This window comes from Pecten maximus, chromosome 4 (assembly GCF_902652985.1).
Source record: "Pecten maximus chromosome 4, xPecMax1.1, whole genome shotgun sequence".
In the NCBI taxonomy this organism is placed as follows: Eukaryota; Metazoa; Mollusca; class Bivalvia; order Pectinida; family Pectinidae; genus Pecten; species Pecten maximus.
In genome coordinates this window covers 29,932,627-29,957,935 of record NC_047018.1, presented here as the reverse complement: position 1 = coordinate 29,957,935, position 25,309 = coordinate 29,932,627, and the positions used below count along the sequence as shown (strand labels likewise).

The 25,309-nt window shown below is 35.4% G+C and overlaps 1 protein-coding gene across 2 annotated transcripts in view; it reads right to left on the bottom strand.

The window, feature by feature from the left end:
• Positions 1-578: 578 nt before the first annotated feature.
• The window catches only part of LOC117325780 (mitogen-activated protein kinase kinase kinase 1-like), a 37,600-nt gene continuing 12,869 nt past the window's right edge, over positions 579-25,309 (bottom strand). For both annotated transcript variants that reach the window (XM_033882236.1, XM_033882235.1), the window contains exons 3-20: positions 15,686-15,901; positions 15,032-15,190; positions 14,617-14,733; positions 13,939-14,090; positions 13,222-13,343; positions 12,977-13,064; positions 12,532-12,679; positions 12,067-12,309; positions 11,741-11,862; positions 9,125-9,216; positions 7,357-8,838; positions 7,023-7,189; positions 6,454-6,618; positions 5,491-5,653; positions 4,153-4,284; positions 3,685-3,827; positions 3,071-3,202; positions 579-2,249 (exon numbers count right to left, since the gene is read on the bottom strand). In XM_033882236.1, the coding sequence (XP_033738127.1) occupies positions 2,070-2,249; positions 3,071-3,202; positions 3,685-3,827; positions 4,153-4,284; positions 5,491-5,653; positions 6,454-6,618; positions 7,023-7,189; positions 7,357-8,838; positions 9,125-9,216; positions 11,741-11,862; positions 12,067-12,309; positions 12,532-12,679; positions 12,977-13,064; positions 13,222-13,343; positions 13,939-14,090; positions 14,617-14,733; positions 15,032-15,190; positions 15,686-15,901 (4,023 nt within the window). In that variant the 3' untranslated portion in view covers positions 579-2,069. The remainder of the gene's footprint in view (positions 2,250-3,070; positions 3,203-3,684; positions 3,828-4,152; positions 4,285-5,490; positions 5,654-6,453; positions 6,619-7,022; positions 7,190-7,356; positions 8,839-9,124; positions 9,217-11,740; positions 11,863-12,066; positions 12,310-12,531; positions 12,680-12,976; positions 13,065-13,221; positions 13,344-13,938; positions 14,091-14,616; positions 14,734-15,031; positions 15,191-15,685; positions 15,902-25,309) is intronic.

Here is a 25,309-nt window from a genome sequence, read left to right as displayed (position 1 = left end):
ATGTGAAATATCTGTACATACAACACTGTACATGTACAATATTACATATACTCTTTTGTTTTATTTATATTTGCCGATTAAAATATTGACGTATTCTAATGTATTCATACACTATATACATGTATAAATGTACACTTTGTACTTGCATTTTACTTTACAGTTATGGTAGATGCTAATACAATTTCACTCTCGTAAATACCCAGCGATCAAAGGAGGAAGAGGAAAAAAGTAAAATACATTTGTATATGAAAATTGAACTACATATCAGAATAATTCATTTTTCTTTGTTTTCATGGTAAATACTCAAATGTGATTGGTCGAAAAAATTCTTTTCATTCTTCTATGAAAGAAATTCCGAGAATGGCGCGAAAAATGTGACGTCACAATACAATTGATGTTGCGTATTGATTTGAGAAAAAGAATCCCATTTAAAACCAGTAAAATTGTACATAAAACATGTTTGAAATTAGAAAATCATTTTCAAAAATTAATTATAAGCGTTGATGTCAATTATTTTTTAGTTTCATAGGGGTATGAAACAAATTTTGTTTGCAAACTTCTGTGGCTTCTATACAGTTTGCAAACAAAATTTGTTTCATACCCCTAGAAACTAAAAAAAAAAGACATCAATGCTTAAATAACATCTATAATTTAGCAAAGATTGTAATTACAAACTTAAGATATGTTGAAATTGTGTTTCTGCATAAATCCATTTTAAATCAGATTATGTTTCATATTTCTTTAACAGTTAACAAATAAACAACATTTAATATAATTAGTATTGTAAGAATTTACTTGTATAAAAACAGAAAATATTTTATATAAAAAGGACAACTTTTGGCAATTAAATAAAACTTCCAATGATATAGGGTTCTGACTTTGTATACTTTTTATCATGAAAACCGAGAATATTTTGATAATGTCAACATTAAGTGAAAAAAACCTTTATAACAATACATATAGGAGTGGATTCCAAATTCTTTTTATGAATAAGCACTTTTGACATAAAAACATTACTGTGACCTGGTATTTGTATAGTCTACTACAGAAAAAAGAAATTGATGAAAAAATATTTTCAAATACAATTTTATAAGTTATAAAAATATTTTATCCAGACAATTAATATTTAATTTTTGTAGAACATACATGTTATCTATTGAGTGGTAACATGATATTATGACAATGACACAAAAAACATGCATGTGTAATACAGACAGGGTCAATTAATACATGTATTAACATGTCTATACAAAGCATGTTTTTCAATATGAAAATGTGTAATTCATTATGCTTTGTTTTTAAACAATTCAAATTAATTGATAACAAATAACAATTTTAACAAACAAAAGCACCATCTTTTGTAATTGTTGAATGTTTTTCTTCAGAAAATCCTCAAGACAAATCTATAAAATATGTTTTAAAGCTGAATCAATGCATTGGACCAATTCTATTTTTCCCCATATCATGTACAGTGAAAACTAAGCCCTATTCAACCATACTCCCTGATTGTTATAATTATTAATTAACAAATGCTAAAGATAGATGACATTAAGTTTTATGATTCATCTCAGAACCCTCTAAAATCTTTCACAATGACATACATTCTGTGACCTGCTATATAGTACTGAGATTGCATTTATTTGATTATAGATCTCTCCTTCTTGAGCTGTTTTAATCACAGATCTTGTTTACAAACACACAGTTCACTGTCAGTGGTGTGTGTATAAAATCACAGATCATACAATTCTAGTTTATCTGCTAGTTATACAGTGAAACCTGACTTGACCAACACCCTGTGTCAATGTGTTGGATACGGCAGTGTGTCAGTATAGTCAGTGTCAGCAGCGACAATGGAGCATGTCTCCGTTCGGATGGATATGTCAGGTGATACAGGATGTTGGTAAAATCACTGTACATACTGTTTACAAACTTGAATTTTTCAAACACTGGAAATAGTTTCTCCTGTATCCGAAAAAAAGTTTGGTTACCGAAAGTGATGTCACAAGAATGAGTCACTAGCAGTGTGGTTCCAGGTGTAGAACTGTGGCCCACTACTACAACCTTAGCACCTATAAGTTGGACACATGAAGGGTTTTCTGTGACATGTACTGAGTAAACAGAGGGTGGATGAGTAGGTCCTTGGCCGAGGGTCTCTCTTCTTTCTTCTGTTCTAAACACCTGAGCATGAGGTCTCGTACTGGTGGTGATATGTTGTCTGGAATCGGCGGTGGCTCCTGTGATGTAGCAATCTAAAACAAGGGACACAATCCAGTCAATGCAGAAAGTATCTTGCTTAATACCATATCTTATGTAATATGTACCTTGGCATAGCCATTATGACAGTCACATGTAAGTACACAAACCATAAATAAGGCCCTTGTGCCTTTGCTTTCATTTTATTTTTGTCTTTGTTTTCATTCAACTTATCTTATGATATCAATTTTGTTTATTTCACAGAAAATGAATGAAGACAACTTTACCATTAACCTGCAATAATATACACCAGCAATAAATCTGTTAAGATTGCTTGATGTTATTGATACCAAATACTTTCTACAAGATATCCATGTGCTCTTAATGACCTTGACCTTTACTTGGCACCAGGTCCAGTAATATTGTTTCATGATGTCTTTTAATAATGTTTACTATTTAGGAGATGGTATCCTCATGACTTTGCTATCTTACCGTGACTTCAATGTTACACCTATTTAGCAATTAACATTAGTACCAACAAAAACATTTCATGTTTCGAATGAAATAGAACAAGTTTGGTATAGGTATCATTTACAAAGATAGAAATTATATCATTGCATGATTTAAAACAATGTTTACCTAAGAATTTGGTCTTTCAATATATGACCTTGACCCTGTACCATAAAGACCTTGTCGTAATCTATGACATTATGGCTTCTAAACAATAATATGCAATTATTACTGTTGAAAGAATACTAAAGTTAACATGTGTGTGCAAGGGTCATGTATACAAAATTTGAGGATAACTATCTAGTACATTATGTGAAATAGTAATGAAATGTTGCTCAGGTAGTGCTGCTTTTAGTTTTGAACTCACCTTAAATATAAGTGCCAGGTGGTTGGAGATGTCCTTGGCTCCCCAGGGAGGCCTGGCTGTGGCCATCTCTATCATACAACACCCTACACTCCACATATCACAGGCCCTGCCATAGTTCTCACCCCTCAAAACCTGCACAAACATATATACAAATTGTAGTTATCAGTGTACATACACATTTAAGTGGAACTAATTGGTGAAATGTGACGAGAATGAGATCTTTTGTCTCTAGGTATCAATTGGTCTGAGAAAATTAAAGGAGAAATACCAAGTCTGATTTTGATGGTTATGTACCATACATCAACTTGTGCGATCATAAATAGTATTAGCCCTATTATATTTGTGAAATCTTTTAGACATGTGTGGCAGTGTTTCTATATGAGGAAATCAATAAAGATCATGGTTTAGAATTCATTTCATTCTAGATCATAACAAGCTTTTGATCATGATGAAATGGGGAGGTTTTCTCTTTTACAAGTTTGCTGATTAAATCAATTATCGGTGAAATATTCACATTAACTGAAATGCTCTTAAGCTTTACAAATCTCAGCTGTCACATTTTTTTCAATCAAAGTAACGATATTATGGATTATATAAAGATCAGTAATTGTTACCTCTGGTGCCATAAAGGCAATGGTGCCCAACAGCTGTCCCTGAAATTCTCCTGCCCCTGTGGCCTGGGAGGCAAGCCGAGCAGCAGCCCCAAAATCTCCAATTCTCAACCGCTGTCCTGTGCTGTCCACCAACAGATTGGCTCCTGTACAGACATTATGGTCACATAGAGGTCATGGATACTAGGTACATTGTATTGGAGACTAAATATTAAATTCTGTAAATATATAATACGTTTCATCAAAATACAAAGCCAGAATTTAATTCAAACTTTGATAAGCTGTCTGGTACTAGCCAACCTCTCTCAGACATTTTCAACATACTTGAGTGCTATGATCTAAAAAGTTTGAATTCCACTTGCATATAATTTCCTTAGTGTAGGATAATCTCAAGCAAAGTTTATAGAACATAAGAAGCCCTGACAGAGGCCTAAGCTTATGACATTGGATACACAGGACATAATGACATACCCTTGAGATCCCTGTGTAATACATGGTTGTCATGGAGATAGGCCATTCCTCGTAACACCTGGAGGGTATAACTAGTCATCACATTCTCGGAAAAGGCGCCGTAAGTACACAGCAGGGAGGCCAGCGATCCAGCTGTATGGAATAGCACACTTTATCAGAAAACAGGCCAGTATTTACATTCTTATTTACTAATAACTTTGACACAGAATTAATCCCTGTATTATATACATTAGTAAGAAATACTTAAGTTGTTGGCATTTAATTAAATCAGTAACAAAATGCTGTTAACTTGATAATAAAGCGTTGTATTTTACGACAAGCTTTGTCATGGTACACCTAACACCTGAGCATACACTAATCTAGATATCTTGTAATAATGAATTTCTACATATTTTCTTAGTCTTAAGTATTATTATAATGTTTTGAATGTTGGTGGGAATAACTCAGAGATCATTTCATAGTTTGTCATTTGTTTGACCTACTCATCATTGACTCCGACTCACAAGCCTTCCTACGTCCCAGCCTACTCACTACAAGCTCTGTCTATTTGACCCAGCCTACTCACTACAAGCTCTGTCTATTTGACCCAGCCTACTCATCAGAAGCCCTGTCTATTTGACCCAGCCTACTCATCACAAGCCCTGCCTATTTGACCCAGCCTACTCACTACAAGCTCTGTCTATTTGACCCAGCCTACTTACTACAAGCTCTGTCTACGTCCCAGCCTACTCATGACAAGCCCTTCCTATGTCCTAGCCAACTCATGACAAGCCCTGCCTACATCCCAGCCAACTCATGACAAGCCCTTCCTATGTCCCAGCCTACTCATGACAAGCCCTGCCTAGGTCCCAGCCAACTTATGACAAGCCGTGTCAATTTGACCCAACCTACTCATCACAAGTCCTACTTATTTGACCCAACCTACTCATCACAAGTCCTACTTATTTGACCCAACCTACTCATCACAAGTCCTACTTATTTGACCCAACCTACTCATCACAAGTCCTACTTATTTGACCCAACCTACTCATCACAAGTCCTACTTATTTGACCCAACCTACTCATCACAAGTCCTACTTATTTGACCCAACCTACTCACTACAAGCCCTGCTTATAACCCAGTTTTCCCATGTCCAAGCCTACTCATCACAAGCCCCATGTCCAAGCCTACTCATCACAAGCCCTATGTCAAAGCCTACTCATCACAATGTATGTGCCATACTTTTAGATCTACATCTATTAATGTGGTTTTTTCTGGGGACATACAATGTACTTTTAATGCTACCAACGTGAAAAAGTTTTAGTCAAAGGTGTCCCCAAAATGTTTGGAATAACTACCTGGCATCCATTCCACAAACATATTGAAGTGACAGCCCTGTTTTGTCGCTCCCAATATTCTCACGATGTTGGGGTGATTGAGTTTAGTCATCATGTGGATTTCTTCTGTGATTGTATCCACCACCTTTTCCTGCTCTTCTGGTGTGTTCCGGCAAAACGAAATCTAAAATTCCGAACAAATATATCTTCAGTATTAGACAGAACTATTGTCATAAGAACAAATGATACTTCACAAGATGGATCCTGAGACTGATGACCAAATCTACAAGTATACGTAGATATTTATCGCTGTACAAACGGTTGGACCAATTAGACTAGAGTTGTTTGTTATGAAATAAGGACAGACCTAGTGATTTAATGTTGATTTCAGAAGGGCCTTGACAAAGACTTTCAAGGGCCTGCATCAACATCTGCAGGTCAATCAAGATAAATGTCTGAAATGTTACATTTAAAAACAATAATCATAATTTATAACTGTAGGTAATATAGTACATATAGTGTCTCCTGAACAAAGTGGCCATAATCTGTGTATAGAGGGGTCCATCTTGAAATGCACACAATTAAGTGAATGGGTACATGTCCAGACGAGGTGATACATGGACTAACAGATTGAGTGCAAACTGATTGGGAGGAAACTATATAATTAAGCATTATAATTAAGCATTATCTAGATACACTTCCTAATCCTCAAATAAGTTGTAATACATAAGGGATGTATACAGGTGCTGTCCACCTCGACCATATAGTTACTTCTGGAGCAGCCATTAGATGTGTAACAAGATGGCAAGAGGTGTGCTTCCAATCGGAATCAATTTTCAATCTGAAGGATATAAAGGAAAAACCCCTCTAGAAGGAAACTAGATGGCAATTTTATATCTGTTACAATCAAAAACTACCACAGTTGATGTCTGTTTAATGACCTTAACAGCTTTTGCCTAGTAACAGACTTGTTTAATTTTGTACCTGTTTGACCGCCATGATTACGCCACTCTTCACATCTCTTGCCTGGTAACAAGTGCTGTAAGCCCCGGTCCCAAGAAGGGGTCCCTTTACCCAGTGGACATTCTCCAGGAATAGAGTAGGCTGGTTACTGTTGTCAGTACTGTCCGAAACGTTTTTCCCGTAGTCCTAGGATCATGATTATCAAATTCCATGATTATTGGTTGTAAATTAAACAACGCAAAATATCTTGATACAATGTAACTTTATATTTAACTACAATATTCACAAAAAATCCCTCTGAACATCAAATTCCCGAGACCATCAATTGACACTTCTTGTTTAATTGAATCAGATATTATTTCTGCTAGAGAATTAATACTTGAATAATGAAATGATAATGCTTATCCTAGGAAAATATAACCAAAACTTTGAGAGCAAATAACTACTGTAGATCAGTACCTATAGTGTTGACAGTAAAGGAAGCATTTATAAACATCATACAATAGAAGTTGTTTTGGTGGTATCGGTTCATTCCACAGTCGTATAAATTGAACAGTGTCTCTCTGTACACTGTGACAGAGTTAACTTACATCTGGCTGTACACGAATGGTGATGACCTGTTCCTTGTCTGTAGGAGTAAGTCCGGGTACAACTGGCTTTGGGGGCTCTAACCATGACACCTTCATGGCCTCAGACAGAGCTATCGCTTCCTCGCGCTCTACCTCTTCTTTACAGGCACACGCCTTGTCATTACCATCTAGTACCATAACAAACACAGTTGTTATTTCATGTTCAGGAAATACTAGAAAATAAGACATCGCTAAGAAATCCATCAGTTTAATGATGTTATCCCCATTGATATTTATTAGTAAATGGTTTCTATATTAAAGATGATATTTATAACTGAAAGGAGTTTCTACTTACATGTGCTGACCGTGTGGCTTGGAGAATGCTTGGGTGTGAGAACTGTGACCTCCGTTTTAAACGTGACAGGTTTCTCCCTATCTGGTGTACATGATGGTGTACTTCTACAGCAACTTTGCTCCAACAATTCATCGCTAGATAGACATTTATGTTGGGGTGTGCTGAGACACGATTTACCACTGGCTCCAGACCTTCGTCGTGGCCGATCGAGAGAATCATCGGAGGAGATTGTTTTTTCGTCGGAGGATATTGACATGATGCCACTAGTGTTCACAGGTTTATTTGTCTCGTCATCACATTCAAATGAAAGTCTCTGGGAGACCAGAGATTTGTGTTTTATAGACTCACTTGTCAGGTCTGGTTCCTTATCACAGATTATAAAACACTCATTAATTTGTTGATTAACATACGCATTTTTACCCTTTGTTTTACTATCACTCAAACTAATGTCTTTCAGCATGTTTTCAATATTTTTATCATTGTCTACATTGTTATTTTTAATGTCACTTGAGTTGATTCTTTGGACCACAGGAGGAGGAGACAATGAAAACCGATTATTTAAGATTTCATAACTCTTGGTCCGGCTTAAAGGCCTTGGTGGTATAGGGGGTGGAGACTGTTTACCAGGAGACTGGTCAATGGTGTAGGGCAACAAACTGGGCGTTAGTGATCTCACTTTGTCCTTCACAAGAGGCATGGTATTTATGTCACTGACTAAGTTTTCATCCTTCTCTAATAATGGGACAGACAAGGATCCTGCCACAGCCTCGTCCGTCTTATCAGTCCTTCCACGCTGTTTCTTACGACCTCTGATGGGTGTGTTTGGAGGCACAAGTGGGGCATGTTTGCTTGAGGTGCTAGCCTCACTTTGGCAGTCTGAGTGAGAAGAGGAGACCGTTACAGGAGAAACACAGCGTGGGCTTGAGACAGGTGTGTCAAATGGAGAGTCAACTGGGGAATTGTCAAAATTCCTTCGATATTTTAATGTTCCTTGGTGTAATTCATTCACAATTTTTTCAGAAAGCTGAAAATCCCCCACTATGCGATAAAGTCTTTTTTTCATTGATAAAGCCACATTTGAGTCTAGTCCTATAAGTAACTCATCAAGATCTTCTATAATGTTGTCCATGTGAGCAGAGAATTTTGCAACCAGAAAAAACACTCGTCTGGCCATGCGACTGACTCTCATATGAGAATTTCCAACTGCTTTTACAGCAAATCTGGCACAGGAAAGAAGACGCTCATAATTTGAAGATCTAGAAGGCGTGGCTGCAGTGGCACCTTCTACTGCGGAGGCAGCTTCATCATCCGCAGACGTTCCATCAGGGGGATGTCGAGGTAAAAGTTCATTTTGAAATTCTTCAAACATTCTTTCCAGCACATATAGTCTTCCTAGCAGCCACTGCCAGGAAACCGTGTCTGAATCATAATCCTCAGTGGCACAGCTTACAACATAATCCAGGCTATCCATACCATATGTACCTGTAACAGAAAACAGGGTCATTTCATACATACAACGGTCTCAATCATAACATTTTATTTATTTTGGGATAAATTTGTGATTTTGGTTCCATTATCATATTTGACATTTTTCCCCCCCTATTGGTAATCTCAACAAAATCTAATTAAAATTATTGAAATAAAAAACTGTCACACAAGTTGGAAATTTTAGGGTAATTCCTTATGCAATATCAGGTAAAATATCATAACATTATTTAGTTGTATTTACTTATGCATTTGAAACCTTCTTTAATATTGATGGCCATACCTCCGTTGTGTATATCCTTGCCAACTGCAAGCTCGCCTTCTTGTCCCTTAGCCAGTTCAATGGCTGTTGACAAAGACAATTGGCTTGTCCTCCTATAACACAAACATCACTCATATATTCAGTGTTAGATTTGATATCAGTATAACACAAACATCACTCATATATACAGTGTTAGATTTGATATCAGTATAACACAAATATCACTCATATATAGTGTTAGATTTGATATCAGTATAACACAAACATCACTCATATATAGTGTTAGATTTGATATCAGTATAACACAAACATCACTCATATATTCAGTGTTAGATTTGATATCAGTATAACACAAACATCACTCATATATACAGTGTTAGATTTGATATCAGTATAACACAAACATCACTCATACACAGTGTTAGATTTGATATCAGTATAACACAAACATCACTCATATATAGTGTTAGATTTGATATCAGTATAACACAAACATCACTCATACACAGTGTTAGATTTGATATCAGTATAACACAAACATCACTCATATATAGTGTTAGATTTGATATCAGTATAACACAAACATCACTCATAGTGTTAGATTTGATATCAGTATAACACAAACATCACTCATATACAGTGTTAGATTTGATATCAGTATAACACAAACATCAATCATAGTGTTAGATTTGATATCAGTATAACACAAACATCACTCATATATTCAGTGTTAGATTTGATATCAGTATAACACAAACATCACTCATATATAGTGTTAGATTTGATATCAGTATAACACAAACATCACTCATATATAGTGTTAGATTTGATATCAGTATAACACAAACATCACTCATATATAGTGTTAGATTTGATATCAGTATAACACAAACATCACTCATATATAGTGTTAGATTTGATATCAGTATAACACAAACATCACTCATATATAGTGTTAGATTTGATATCAGTATAACACAAACATCACTCATATATAGTGTTAGATTTGATATCAGTATAACACAAACATCACTCATATATAGTGTTAGATTTGATATCAGTATAACACAAACATCAATCATAGTGTTAGATTTGATATCAGTATAACACAAACATCACTCATATATTCAGTGTTAGATTTGATATCAGTATAACACAAACATCACTCATATATAGTGTTAGATTTGATATCAGTATAACACAAACATCACTCATATAGTGTTAGATTTGATATCAGTATAACACAAACATCACTCATATATAGTGTTAGATTTGATATCAGTATAACACAAACATCACTCATATATAGTGTTAGATTTGATATCAGTATAACACAAATATCACTCATATATAGTGTTAGATTTGATATCAGTATAACACAAACATCACTCATATATACAGTTTTAGATTTGATATCAGTATAACACAAACATCACTCATATACAGTGTTAGATTTGATATCAGTATAACACAAACATCACTCATATACAGTGTTAGATTTGATATCAGTATAAAACAAACATCACTCATATATAGTGTTAGATTTGATATCAGTATAACACAAACATCACTCATATATTCAGTGTTAGATTTGATATCAGTATAACACAAACATCACTCATATACAGTGTTAGATTTGATATCAGTATAACACAAACATAACTCATAGTGTTAGATTTGATATCAGTATAACACAAACATCACTCATATATAGTGTTTGATTTGATATCAGTATAACACAAACATCACTCATATATAGTGTTAGATTTGATATCAGTATAACACAAACATCACTCATATATTCAGTGTTAGATTTGATATCAGTATAACACAAACATCACTCATATACAGTGTTAGATTTGATATCAGTATAAAACAAACATCACTCATATATAGTGTTAGATTTGATATCAGTATAACACAAACATCACTCATAGTGTTAGATTTGATATCAGTATAACACAAACATCACTCATATATAGTGTTAGATTTGATATCAGTATAACACAAACATCACTCATATATACAGTTTTAGATTTGATATCAGTATAACACAAACATCACTCATATATAGTGTTAGATTTGATATCAGTATAACACAAACATCACTCATACACAGTGTTAGATTTGATATCAGTATAACACAAACATCACTCATATTCAGTGTTAGATTTGATATCAGTATAACACAAACATCACTCATATATAGTGTTAGATTTGATATCAGTATAACACAAACATCACTCATAGTGTTAGATTTGATATCAGTATAACACAAACATCACTCATATATAGTGTTAGATTTGATATCAGTATAACACAAACATCACTCATATATACAGTGTTAGATTTGATTTCAGCATAGTCTTCTTGAGTCAAGAAAGTTTCAATATATAACTGTTGTATTGAGGATTATATCGGAGAATACATCTGAATGGCAATTGGAACTGGTGTGGAAATCATATTACCATATTTACTTAAAGTAGAGATATGTTGGAAATTCGAGAGAATACCAGTAACTCATTTCAGTGAAATTTGAAATACACTAAGTAAAAATATTGCTTTAAATGATAGCCCTGTAATTAAGTACCCATAACTATTCATCTTTTAAGCTGTTTAGAGACCTGTTACACATACCTATTGCCATCTGTACACTTGATGATGATGGCGTGGATTACAGGTTTTAGGAGGTGTTGTAACCGTCGGCGTTGTAGCTGATCCCGACATGGTGTGTAGGAAAGGAATGTCCTCAGAGTTCGCTGGTGAAGAAGAGCACCTCATAATCAGTATACTTCGATTTCATTCTCATACTTTAAAATTATTTTGTAAGGAAATCAATCAAAAAATTTTGTTAACATTTTACAACATCTAAATAATATGGATTATATCGATATGCTAGTTGAAAATCTTTAACACCTGCATTATTACAAATGTCATTTAAACATTCCACAGATGACACTTACCAGACTAGCCACATAAACCTTATACACTGGGTCCAGACACATGAAACTGAGGATCTGACAGCAACACTCCAGCATTTTGTGTGTGGCGTCCTGTCTGACAGGGGAGGTAATTGAATTACGCCGACCCTCGGCCATATTTCTCATCAAAACGGCCCTGGTTTCCTTTCCAAGGTGCTTCAATCCAGATTCACGAATTGACCAACTTTTGCTGAAGAAACAGGACACCAAATCCTCTCCCAATAACTGCCAAAAATAACATTAAATACACATGATGTACGAAAGGAGAATCTTTTTGTGTTTTCCTTAGCTTTAATTTTTTGGGAAATTCTAACAGATTTACCTTAAAGGAATTTTGTAAAATTATCTTTCATATCTATATACAGATATTAGGGTTGTACATTTAATTAGGAAAACATCTTTGTTTACAGATATAGCAAACACTTTCTGTGAATGTTCGGGACCTACCTCCACCCACGGAGCTGCTGCAGAGACATGCTCTGAGGGTATAGGCTCAGCATAAGGCAGACGTTCCTCTCCTTCTGTAGGAAGGGGAGACGATGCCCTTGTGTTTGGGGGTACCATAGGAGAATCACTGCTGGCTGACGTACCATCACTTAAATGTAAATTGTATTATGGTAATAATAACTCATTATAGGTGTTAGCTTTTAAATGAACCTGAATAATAACAAAATATTTATCAAAAGAATTTATATATCTTCTTATAATATTGACAATGGATTATTATCTATGTTCCACTGATAACAAAGCAATTCTTTTAAAAACAGCTATTTTATGCATATAGAAAAGGAAAACTGGGTTGAAAGTGATTTTATTTAAGAAAAATTTTGTATAGTTTCTACAGAACTATTACTTCCAGGAAACTGTGGTAAGCATTATGGTACAAACTCACCTTCGCACTTCTAAGTTATTAGTTTTCCATTTGGTCCTACAGAGTGGACAAATTAACGGATCATTTTGTCGTCTACACAGCTCAAACCCTGACAACAAAGTTATAAATCAATGATTTAATGTTCAGCATGAGAAGCTTATGCTCTATCTATGATAGATTACAGTCACAATGAAATGATATATAAAAAAGAGTAATGATGTGCATAGATATTAAACATTTCAAAGATTGTCGTCAGACATACTTACATACAGCAATACAATGGTGATGGAGGCGGTTCTGACAACCATCCTCACACTTTAACAGACTTTCTCCTTCTAACATTTCCAACAGGCATATTGGACATGTGTCATCCTCCTCTTTCTGACTTCTACAAGAAAAGAACACATACATTGCCAATGCTTATGGCTGCTCAACACAATGTTTAGATATTCACTTGGACTTTGTCAATTAAGTCACCTTTGGAATTTAAGTATTACCAGCATCACAATACAACAATATATATTATGTCCTTTCAACAGCTGACATTTATGATTTCTGTAAAACACCAGTAATTATCCACTAGGTAATTTTACACAGAGGTCTTCAACAAATATTTCCTTCGATCATATTATTGGAAAATGTTTAAACAAGCATAATGAATTTTGCTTATGTAATACATGTCCCCTTCTGGCCCCAGCTAAAAATAGTAACAGTGACCTTAACCCCAAAACCCTGACACTTGAACTTGTCTGAAAAATTATGGTCCTTTATCATTGCATTTATTTTGATCCAAATCTCTCAAGGAATGAAGCTGCGAGAGTGCTGACAAATTTTGGCGTTATGTACATACAAACAAGGCGGACAGAGAGGAAACCTATAGCTCCTCTGGTTTCACTGGTAGGGGACTAAAGATTATAATTGTGTGGTATATTAAGGATAAACTGACATGAGTAGATTATGCCTCAATGGTAATGTATACCGACCCTAGATCTGTCTCTGAGGGAGCTGGGGTAGAGTCAGTGGAGGGAGTGCCTGCTTGTTCTTCTATCTTCTTCAGCTGCTTTTGTCTTTCCTCTTTCCTATTCTGTATCCGTGAGGATATTTTCTCATGGTAATCCCTGAACAGAGACTCAACCTAAATGAATGAATGAATGAATGAATAATTGTTTAATTTTATCTATACAAATAATTCAGCATGACTCAAGATTCAAATTATGAGCCATATTAATGAATTGATTGTGTCTCTAATACTGTTTATCACAAAACTCCCCTGTTATCAGTGTCAAACCCAACACTACATCACTGTGTTATCAATATAACACCTAGAGAAGATGTTATTGTCTCTAGCTTTGTTTCCATTGTTTCAATAGTGATGTCCGAATTTAACATGACATCAATGACTTCCAATCACATTGTGACATTAGCAATGAAATGCATGAGAATTAAAATGTCTGCAAATATTTGCCAAACAGAGTTTAATATTTGATTCCCCCCTATAACAGATATATGAAAGTTGAAACAAGTTTTCTACTTCAGCAAGCTTCTCTATATATATCATGATGAATAATTGTGAATTTTGAATATCAATATATCACATTATGGATTTGCAGCAGAGAATAACCTACGATTCTCTCATTCACTGTGTTTTGTACAAAACTTACCTCATAATTTTTGAGTGTTTTGCTGCCTAGTAACGGGTCACCTTCGCTAACCTGGAAAACCCTCAGCATGACAAAGAGGACGTGGACACAGTGAGGACCCTTACCACAACTACACGACTGTAATATAACCAGATAATCACATTGTTTACTTTGGTTTGTTGGTATTATGTTTATCATTTTACATTTTGATTTTCTACACTCATGAAATTTTGATACATTTCCCAATTACACAAATACTGCGAAATAAAAGTAAATTAAACAAAATATGACAAACTGGGGATGCAGCAATTAACCAAAAAAAACCATAAATTTATAGGCAAGAGTTGAAAAAATGCTTTAAACTATTCTGTGAAAAACATGAGCATCTTGAAGAAAATATTTTATCAATTGAATGTCAATCAACTTTGCTATGTACCTGTGGGCCAATGATGACCCTGAATTTGTGGTCGGGGGAGTCACCACCAATGAGGAAGGAGTTAGGCCCCATCTGCTGAAGGAGGTAGAGACGGAGGCGGAGCACCTTAGCGATGCGACTCTTCGTCAGCTGACCTCCACCAGGTGTGGACTTATTGAACTGAAATAAAATCAGAAGATGTCCACTTCAGGTTTGTACCAGATGATAATGAAGAAAGAAAATATTATATAACAAGTTTTTTTTAAGTGTTTTGGTTTGTGCTGGATACAATCACTGAATAAAGTCTATCATTGCTATAATGCAAAAATCAATAAATATATGGAAAACACCTTATTTATGATGTATGTAATTTTACTGGTTACAGGTGAAAAAGTCCAGTAAATTACAAAAGGATTTCCCCTATGTATCAAGCAAAAAATTCATACTTGCACAGTATATTGCTGAAGTGTAGTGAATAAATGCATACTAACCAAATATTGTATTCGAAGTAATAGTCGAGCTTTATTTTTCAGAGCGTTTCATATATTTACCAGTATCATAATATTTACAATGTATAATTGTTATTTCTGTATTCAAAACAATTTTATACAGATCTGTTCTTTTTGCTATTATTGTCCAATAGCATTTTTAACTTCAAATGCCAGGGTGTATTACCGAGTTGTTGGGAGAGACCCTCTTCCTCTGGAAACTTGTATTGGGGGTGAGGTTGACCACCTGTTTGGTGAATGTTGATTCACCACGATTGAAGGAGCCATTTCCACGGTTGATTGAACCATTACGATTGATGGAGTTGCTGCGGTTGATTGATCCACTGCGATTGACTGAACCATTACGATTTAGGGAATTCTTTCTGTGAACTCCAGGTGAAGTCTGAAAAAAGATTGGACATTTATTAGACATTGAGGATACTGAGGTCACTGAATAATATTTAAAATACAATTGACCTCAGTTTAAGTGAAAATCAGTTGTATCTGTACACAGCAGGCAAAACCTAAATAAATTAAAACAATACATATCAACTTCAAACCAACTAGCTAGAAAGGCTACCAGCTTAAGTTTTCTAATACTCGATTATCTGTCTTAACATAAGATATATCCAAGAGATGAAAAATATAAATATCATTTTTATTTATAAAATTCTAAAATTCTAGAGACGAGGGCCAGTCTACCAGTTAGACATACTTGTTTTTAAAGGTATACTTAGGTAACTTAATCAAGCACTCTATGCCCTTGCAATATTTTATGCAAATCAGATGCACACTTGTTCATTCCTGACTGAAATGTACTGCCATTCATTTCCACCTTGATACAAAAGTCATACATGTGTAAGGTGCCTCTGCATGTTTGTTCTACAAGTAGGTGTATATATATACATGTAATCTAACAGAGGCAGGGTTAGCTATATATAGTTTGTCATTCCAAATTGATACTGGGTATACAATTGAACTTACATTATTAGGAACAGGAAACTATATACATGTACCTATTAATTAGTAAACAATATATAATTGTGAAGGGCCTTAGATAATTATTTCATGTATGGCATGATGTCATATCAAGTGCATTCAAACTTGTATTCAGATCCCTATTCAGTGATATCTCAGATAGTCTCTTATATTACTAAAGGCCAGTGAAGTAAGGAATTGTTAAAGTGGTCTCTTAATACAGGTAGATATTGTTAAAGTGGTCTCTTTATACAGGTGGATATTGTTAAAGTGGTCTCATAACACAGGTGGATATTGTTAAAGTGGACTCTAATACAGGTGGATATTGTTAAAGTGGTCTCTTAACACAGGTGGATACTGTTAAAGTGGTCTCTTAACACAGGTGGATATTGTAAAAGTGGTCTCTTTACACAGGTAGATATTGTTAAAGTGGCCTCTTAATACAGGTGGATATTGTTAAAGTGGTCTCTTAACACAGGTGGATATTGTAAAAGTGGTCTCTTTACACAGGTAGATATTGTTAAAGTGGCCTCTTAATACAGGTGGATATTGTAAAAGTGGTCTCTTAACACAGGTGGATATTGTAAAAGTGGTCTCTTTACACAGGTAGATATTGTTAAAGTGGTCTCTAACACAGGTGGATATTGTTAAAGTGGTCTCTTAATACAGGTGGATATTGTTAAAGTGGTCTCTAACACAGGTGGATATTGTTAAAGTGGCCTCTTAATACAGGTGGATATTGTAAAAGTGGTCTCTTTACACAGGTAGATATTGTTAAAGTGGCCTCTTAATACAGGTGGATATTGTAAAAGTGGTCTCTTTACACAGGTAGATATTGTTAAAGTGGCCTCTTAATACAGGTGGATATTGTAAAAGTGGTCTCTTTACACAGGTAGATATTGTTAAAGTGGACTCTTAACACAGGTGGATATTGTTGAAGTGGTCTCTAATACAGGTGGATATTGTTAAAGTGGACTCTTAACACAGGTGGATATTGTTAAAGTGGTCACTTAACACAGGTGGATATTGTTGAAGTGGTCTCTAACACAGGTGGATATTGTTAAAGTGGTCACTTAACACAGGTGGATATTGTTAAAGTGGTCTCTAACACAGGTGGATATTGTTAAAGTGGTCACTTAATACAGGTAGATATTGTTAAAGTGGTCTCTAATACAGGTGGATATTGTTAAAGTGGTCTCTAACACAGGTGGATATTGTTAAAGTGGTCTCTTAACACAGGTGGATATTGTTGAAGTGGTCTCTAACACAGGTGGATATTGTTAAAGTGTTCTCTTTACACAGGTGGATATTGTTAAAGTGGTCTCTTAACACAGGTGGATATTGTTAAAGTGGTCTCTAATACAGGTGGATACTGTTAAAGTGGTCTCTTAATACAGGTGGATATTGTTAAAGTGGTCTCTAATACAGGTGGATATTGTTAAAGTGGTCTCTTAATACAGGTGGATAAAATCTGACATGTATTCAGTGTCAGTTGTTAAATGTTTAAATGTCTTCAATATGAGCTGAAGTACTATTTATAATTCATATCAGTTGTCATTTGAAAGATAAGTTGTGATATACATGTACTATTATTTAACATAATGTCAGTTCTCATATTAAGTGAAAAATAAGATGTTATCCATTTTGTAATGTGAGTTGTCATTATCTAAATATAATATGTTATGATATTTTAAGTAAGTTTTCATACTACAATGTACTTGCATAATGTTATTTGACAAGCTATTTGTAATGTCATGATCAGCTTCTCATATTGGGAAGCATTAGGGTGATAGTATTGTAAGTGTCCTATTGTAACATAATTATATGTTTGTAACTATTTCTGGTTGTCAGCTGGGAATCATTATAAAATGGTTTAACATCTGTTAATTAATTTAGTTGTAATAGTGAAAATCATTATGTGTGTAATCATGATTGTCATTTAACCACAGTGAACATTTGTCTATTCCACACTGATGTCAGTTGCGGTAATGGTTAACACAGTCTAGATCTATGTTCCAATACTATCACCATGTGACACTCCTTATGTCCCACATAATAGATCAGGTTCCGAGGTCGCCCGGCTAGATAACCTAACGTTATCCTTCACACCTGTGGACTCCACTACACATCTTATTTTAGTAATATATAGCTTCCTTTATCTAACCACAATAACAAAACTGGATCACATCAACAAAACTATTGTTTACTAACTTTGAACAAGCATAAATAATGTCATGTAAAACATGATCACGATTGCTTACAGAAACAGAAATGAGACATCAACTATATATTATCTCTTAACAACATTGTGACAGAGACCTTGAACGACTTAGTTATTTATAAAGAGACACACTATATATATAACAAACACATAACAACCACCCTCTACTATGGCCAGCCATTAGCCACGACACCACACAGGAAATAAATCTGAGATAGTACTTGAGAGGCTAAGTAGCCATCGTGATCACTAGGGGATTGTGTTCCTCCCCACAGTAACCTCTGGTAACCTTGGGTAACGTGGGCCCTGTCAGCTCTCACAGTTCCATTGATAAGTAAAGCGTTAGATGGTATGATACACCAGCCATCTGACTGTAGTAAACTGGCCACCATCCCCTAGTACAACTATGACAATGTGATGGATTATCATGAGTTGTAATTATATGATATACTAACTACAATGTACTCCTTTTCTTGATGTTGTTTGTATACTCGATAGTATATGTCCTGATTTAAGTTATTATGAAAGTAACTTTTTATTTGATAACAAAATTATACTTTTTTTATGTGGAGTGTTTCCACATAATACTTCTTATATATCATGTATTTACATTGTAAGAGATGTTCTGTAAACATTTCACCATCTAAAGATGCTAAATAACAAGATTTCAGCCTCAAATTCTTGTTCATTTTTTTGGATTGAAGTGCCCATTGCAATTAGGAAAGAAGATCAGGAATGTTGAGTTGTATTTCCTGGTCATTTCTTTTTATTGTCGATCTTATTTTCTACTGCAGAGAATACATGTAGTCACCATGGTAACTTGTTATGTGTGAATGTAGATTCATCATAATTATACTGAATATCGGAATTTTAAAAAAAAGTAAACATACTCATTTACTAATTTTCAATAATGTCCCATGTAGCAAAGATGGAAGTTATACAATACTTCACAACTAGCTAGCGGCAATACAGAACAATTATCTGATATCCAGTCAAACCCCTCTGATAACATAACGTTTCTTTAAGCCACTTTTTATATGATGTTTTTAACAAATTTTTAAATCTGCACTACTTGTATCAATATAAAGTTCTCATAAACAATAATCTGAAATTCACTAAATGTCCTCTAATGACACGGTAAATTTAGCTAAAGGCCACCTTTTCCAAATGTCTGTATTAATGACCAGCAAAGACCACAGATCTAGAGGCCTCATGCGTAAATAATACCTTGATGTATAACTAACATCACTTGTACATTACAAAAAAAACCTAACACACACACACAAAAGAAGATAAATGATAACAGAAAAAAAAGTTCGCACAACATCTAAGTGATATCTACCGAGCCATTCCTGCCCATCGCCCAATGTCAGTCTCCTTTATTTCCGCTGTAGTTCCAGTGGTACACAACACATTACCACTGGGACATTGTCTTGTGTGGATGACAATATTAGGCCGGGAACAAAGGATGCCACTCTGACTCATCTTCACAAACTTCTCTGCTCCATCCATGTTATTTGTAATTATTGAGATGGGCTGATTGGGCAAACGTTCCTCCACAGCATTTTTTTTTTAAACATTTACCGACATGTTCATGATAAGAAAATCCACAAATATGTGGATTAAACTTTAATACAATTAAAACTTGCCTTTGATTTACCACCCTCGGCTCGTTTTTAAAGTCTTTACTTCCTGAAGATCACATTTAAAGATAGTTGCATTATTTTTTCCTTGTATTGTGTAAATACCACCCACGGATCATCAGGCCTATAGTAATCTTTCTGACAATAAATAAATACTCAAAATTTCATCTATTTTAGTGTGCCTTACATGTTTAATATGATTAAACTTTAAAGTGACACATGTACAATGAATCATGTCATTCACATATCACAATACGACTGTAATCAAACTAATTACGGGTAGTCATATAGGCGGGGTAGACTAAGGGGTAGTCATATAGGTGGGGTAGACTAAGGGGTTGTCATATAGGTGGGTAGACTAAGGGGTAGTCATATAGGTGGGGTAGACTAAGGGGTAGTCATATAGGTGGGGTAAACTAAGGGGTAGTCATATAGGCAGGGTAAACTAAGGGGTAGTCATATAGGCAGGGTAAACTAAGGGGTAGTCATTTAGGTGGGGTAGACTAAGGGGTTGTCATATAGGTGGGGTAGACTAAGGGGTAGTCATATAGGTGGGGTAGACTAAGGAGTAGTCATATAGGCAAGGTAAACTAAGGGGTAGTCATATAGGTGGGGTAGACTAAGGGGTAGTCATATAGGTGGGGTAGACTAAGGGGTAGTCATATAGGTGGGGTAAACTAAGGGGTAGTCATATAGGTGGGGTAGACTAAGGGGTAGTCATATAGGTGGGGTAGACTAAGGGGTAGTCATTTAGGCAAGGTAAACTAAGGAGTAGTCATATAGGCAGGGTAAACTAAGGGGTAGTCATATAGGTGGGGTAGACTAAGGGGTTGTCATATAGGCAGGGTAAACTAAGGGGTAGTCATATAGGTGGGGTAAACTAAGGGGTAGTCATATAGCCGGGGTAAACTAAGGAGTAGTCATAGAGGCAGGGTAAACTAAGGGGTAGTCATATAGGCAGGGTAAACTAAGGGGTTGTCATATAGGCGGGGTAGACTAAGGGGTTGTCATATAGGCGGGGCAGACTAAGGGGTTGTCATATAGGCGGGGCAGACTAAGGGGTTGTCATATAGGCGGGGCAGACTAAGGGGTAGTCATATAGGCAGGGTAAACTAAGGGGTAGTCATATAGGCAGGGTAAACTAAGGGGTAGTCATATAGCCAGGGTAAACTAAGGGGTAGTCATATAGGCAGGGTAAACTAAGGAGTAGTCATATAGGCAAGGTAAACTAAGGGGTAGTCATATAGGCAGGGTAAACTAAGGGGTAGTCATATAGGCAGGGTAAACTAAGGAGTAGTCATATAGGCAGGGTAAACTAAGGGGTAGTCATATAGGCAAGGTAAACTAAGGAGTAGTCATATAGCCAGGGTAGACTAAGGAGTAGTCATATAGGCGGGGTAGACTAAGGGGTAGTCATATAGGCAGGGTAGACTAAGGAGTAGTCATATAGCCCGGGGTAGACTAAGGAGTAGTCATATAGGCGGGGTAGACTAAGGGGTAGTCATATAGGCAGGGTAAACTAAGGAGTAGTCATATAGGCGGGGTAGACTAAGGGGTAGTCATATAGCCAGGGTAGACTAAGGGGTAGTCATATAGGCAAGGTAAACTAAGGAGTAGTCATATAGGCAGGGGTAAACTAAGGGGTAGTCATATAGGCGGGGTAAACTAAGGAGTAGTCATATAGGCAAGGGTAAACTAAGGGGTAGTCATATAGGCAAGGTAAACTAAGGAGTGTCATATAGGCGGGTTAAACTAAGGGGTAGTCTATAGGGGGTAAACTAAGGAGTAGTCATATAGGCAGGTAAACTAAGGGGGTAGTCATATAGGCAGGGTAAACTAAGGGGTAGTCATATAGGCAGGGTAAACTAAGGGGTAGTCATATAGGCAGGGTAAACTAAGGAGTAGTCATATAGGCAAGGTAAACTAAGGGGTAGTCATATAGGCAAAGTAAACTAAGGGGTAGTCATATAGGCAGGGTAAACTAAGGGGTATTCATATTGGCAAAGTAAACTAAGGGATAGTCATGATCATATAGGCAAGGAAAAACTTAGGTTTAGTCATATAGGTAGGGTAAACTAAGTATTGTCATTCACTGGGTAAACAAAGGTTTGCCATACACAGGGTAAACTAAGGGTTTGTCATACATAGGGTAAACTAAGGGTTCATCATACATAGGGTAAACTAAGGAGTAGTCATACACAGGGTAAACTAAGGTTTGTCATACACAGGGTAAACTAAGGTTTGTCATACACAGGGTAAACTAAGGGTTTGTCACACACAGGGGTAAACTAAGGGGTAGTCATAGACACACTTACAAAATAAAATGATATAAGGAGCCATGGGCAGGTAAAAAGGAATAAGTTATTGATAAAGTGGTTGGACAGTGTTTGACCTAAGCTTGTTCCTGCAAGTTATAGAAATGAACCAAAGAGTCAGGGGATGGGATGACAGGAAGGAGGAGTGTCAATGTCACATCCTATATATAATATCAATATGGAGAGTGAGTAGAGCTGTATAACAATAACAGATTGACCTTAAAACTAGGAATACTCACTGAAAGCTATTCCATGTTTGAAAACACTTGAAAGAGAACATACCATGTGTATTGAAATGAGACAGTAAACTGGTAAGTTATATAGCCATCATAACACTAACAAAATCAAGTTACAGTATACTATCCTGTCTGTGTGTTTATGTATTCACTGACTGACAACAGGAAGTCAGTGTAATAAATCACTGGCACCAGATCATGTGTGTAAGTACCCAGCGTTCCTGAGGTCACCCCAAACCGGGGTCAACTAACACCAGGGTCATCACAGAGGTCGTCTCACTGGCCAAGTAGACGCCTAACTTACTTACAAACAAGTATCAAAAACTGTTTAAGATTGCCCAGGCTTTATTTACATGTAACAAAGCTATCAGTTTTGCACCTGTTTGATGGCTTACTCGTTAGATTATCCTACCTGTAGGATGTTATCGATACTGAAGGACCTGCAGAAGCATGGTGTGTTCAAGATACTACATATAACAAAGGTTTAAATACCACACAATGGCTCCAATTACACACTACATGCACACCACCACAGCCCACCAGGGAAACACTACTTCAGTTTGATTTCATGACCGTTGGTTTGATTTCACTTACCGTTGATTGTAATTAACATATCAAATTTTCAGCTAGAATATCTAATGAGCTAAATCTACTTTCCCAGGTAATATTTTTTATAAACTAGGTGAATATTTCTTAAGTTCTAATTATATTAGTGTCATTTCATATCTTTTATTGCATAATATTGATGCAGCTATCAAGATTACTGATAAATTAAAAAAAATCGCTGAAATATAAATTATATTTGAATATCTATTAATAAACAATGGTAGAAGATATGTTCTGTTTACATTCTTATCATTCATTATTCTTATTAGTTAAGATGAATAAATGTGTTAAAGTTGTGCACTTACAATACTTATTATAAACAGACTTAAGTTAGTTAGTGAATGTTACAGAAAAACAAACATTAATTATAATTAATACTTTCAGTTCTGACAATGTAACTTTCATCTCCTGCTTAATTTCAATTAACATTGCTGTTTCTCTGGCATAAAAATGTAGGTCACTAATAGTACCGTAGATATTACAAGAAAACAGGCAGAGATTTTGTAAGAAAGATAGAGTAGTCCCTTAGTATCCCCCCCCCCCCCCCCCCCAATCAGATCAGATCAACCAGTGTTGAGAAATCAGTCATGCATCAACCGACCTATATAGTTATATTACCCCGAGTATTCACAGTAACAATTACTCTACCCAGTTATGTCTGTGTAGTTTTCACATTTTGTTGGTCATTTTTCATAACTGGGATAATTCTAAGAAAATAAACGATTCACTAAATAGAAATAGCAAATATGAGAACATTAAGTTGATAATCGGAAATAACAGAGATAGCGATATGTTTATATTTATTAATTCAAACACCACTGGAGTATTCCTATAAGATAACGATCTGATGATCACAGAAGACAGGAAGAACCACTCAATCTGCATGATCTGCCTCGTGTATATGCATTTGTTTTATCGCCAAAATAAATCCACACAGGACGAAAAGTGGCAGTATAACAGGGGACAATTGTATTTACACTTCTACTTACAAGTTACACTATCGTATCTAATTTCTGAAACCATATTCTGTAAATATTTGTAAATATTAAGTTTTTAGTGAAAAGCATCTTTCTATGATGTTTTCATTAGATAAATAGGTTTGCCACGATAGCTCAGTGAGTTAGAGCATCGGCCATGTAACCTCAAGTGAAGATCCAAGGTGTGTGGTTCGACACTCGGTATCAGTGTCAGCTGGGGTTTCTTAAGAAATTGGAAAATGGGACAGTCTGTGCTGTCATGGTTGTGTACTTGGGCAAGATAATTTACCTTAATTGCTCTGAATGGCATGCATGCAACTCTGAGCCTTTTGTATGTATGAGAGTGAGGTAGTCACCAACTACTACGAGGAGACCACACCTTAAAATGAATCCAGCTGTTCATGGGGTGATAAAACATACAACAAAGGACAATTAAAAAGATCTGAAATCAGATCTGGTGTAAATAGAGAAATAATGGTATTAATGATGTTATACTGGTACACATATCTGGTATAGATTTGATCACTTACACTTATAATTAGGAAGGAGTCTGATTTTGGACCGTTACTTTAGATAAAAATTGTAGTTAAAACTTCATCAATATCCATTATTTTCAAAATTCAATAATTTAAAGTCTTAAAATAAAGAGCTGTTTCAAATACAGTATATTGTTTAAGGTATCAATCTTTTTAGAGATCTATGATTCTCTCTCATGGAAATTTCAAAAGTTGGCAAGCATATTTTTTTTGTTTACAAGTCTATAGATGATCATTATTCTCAAATAGTCTGATACAATGTTCACATCGGAATTTATACAAAATATCACTTCAATTCA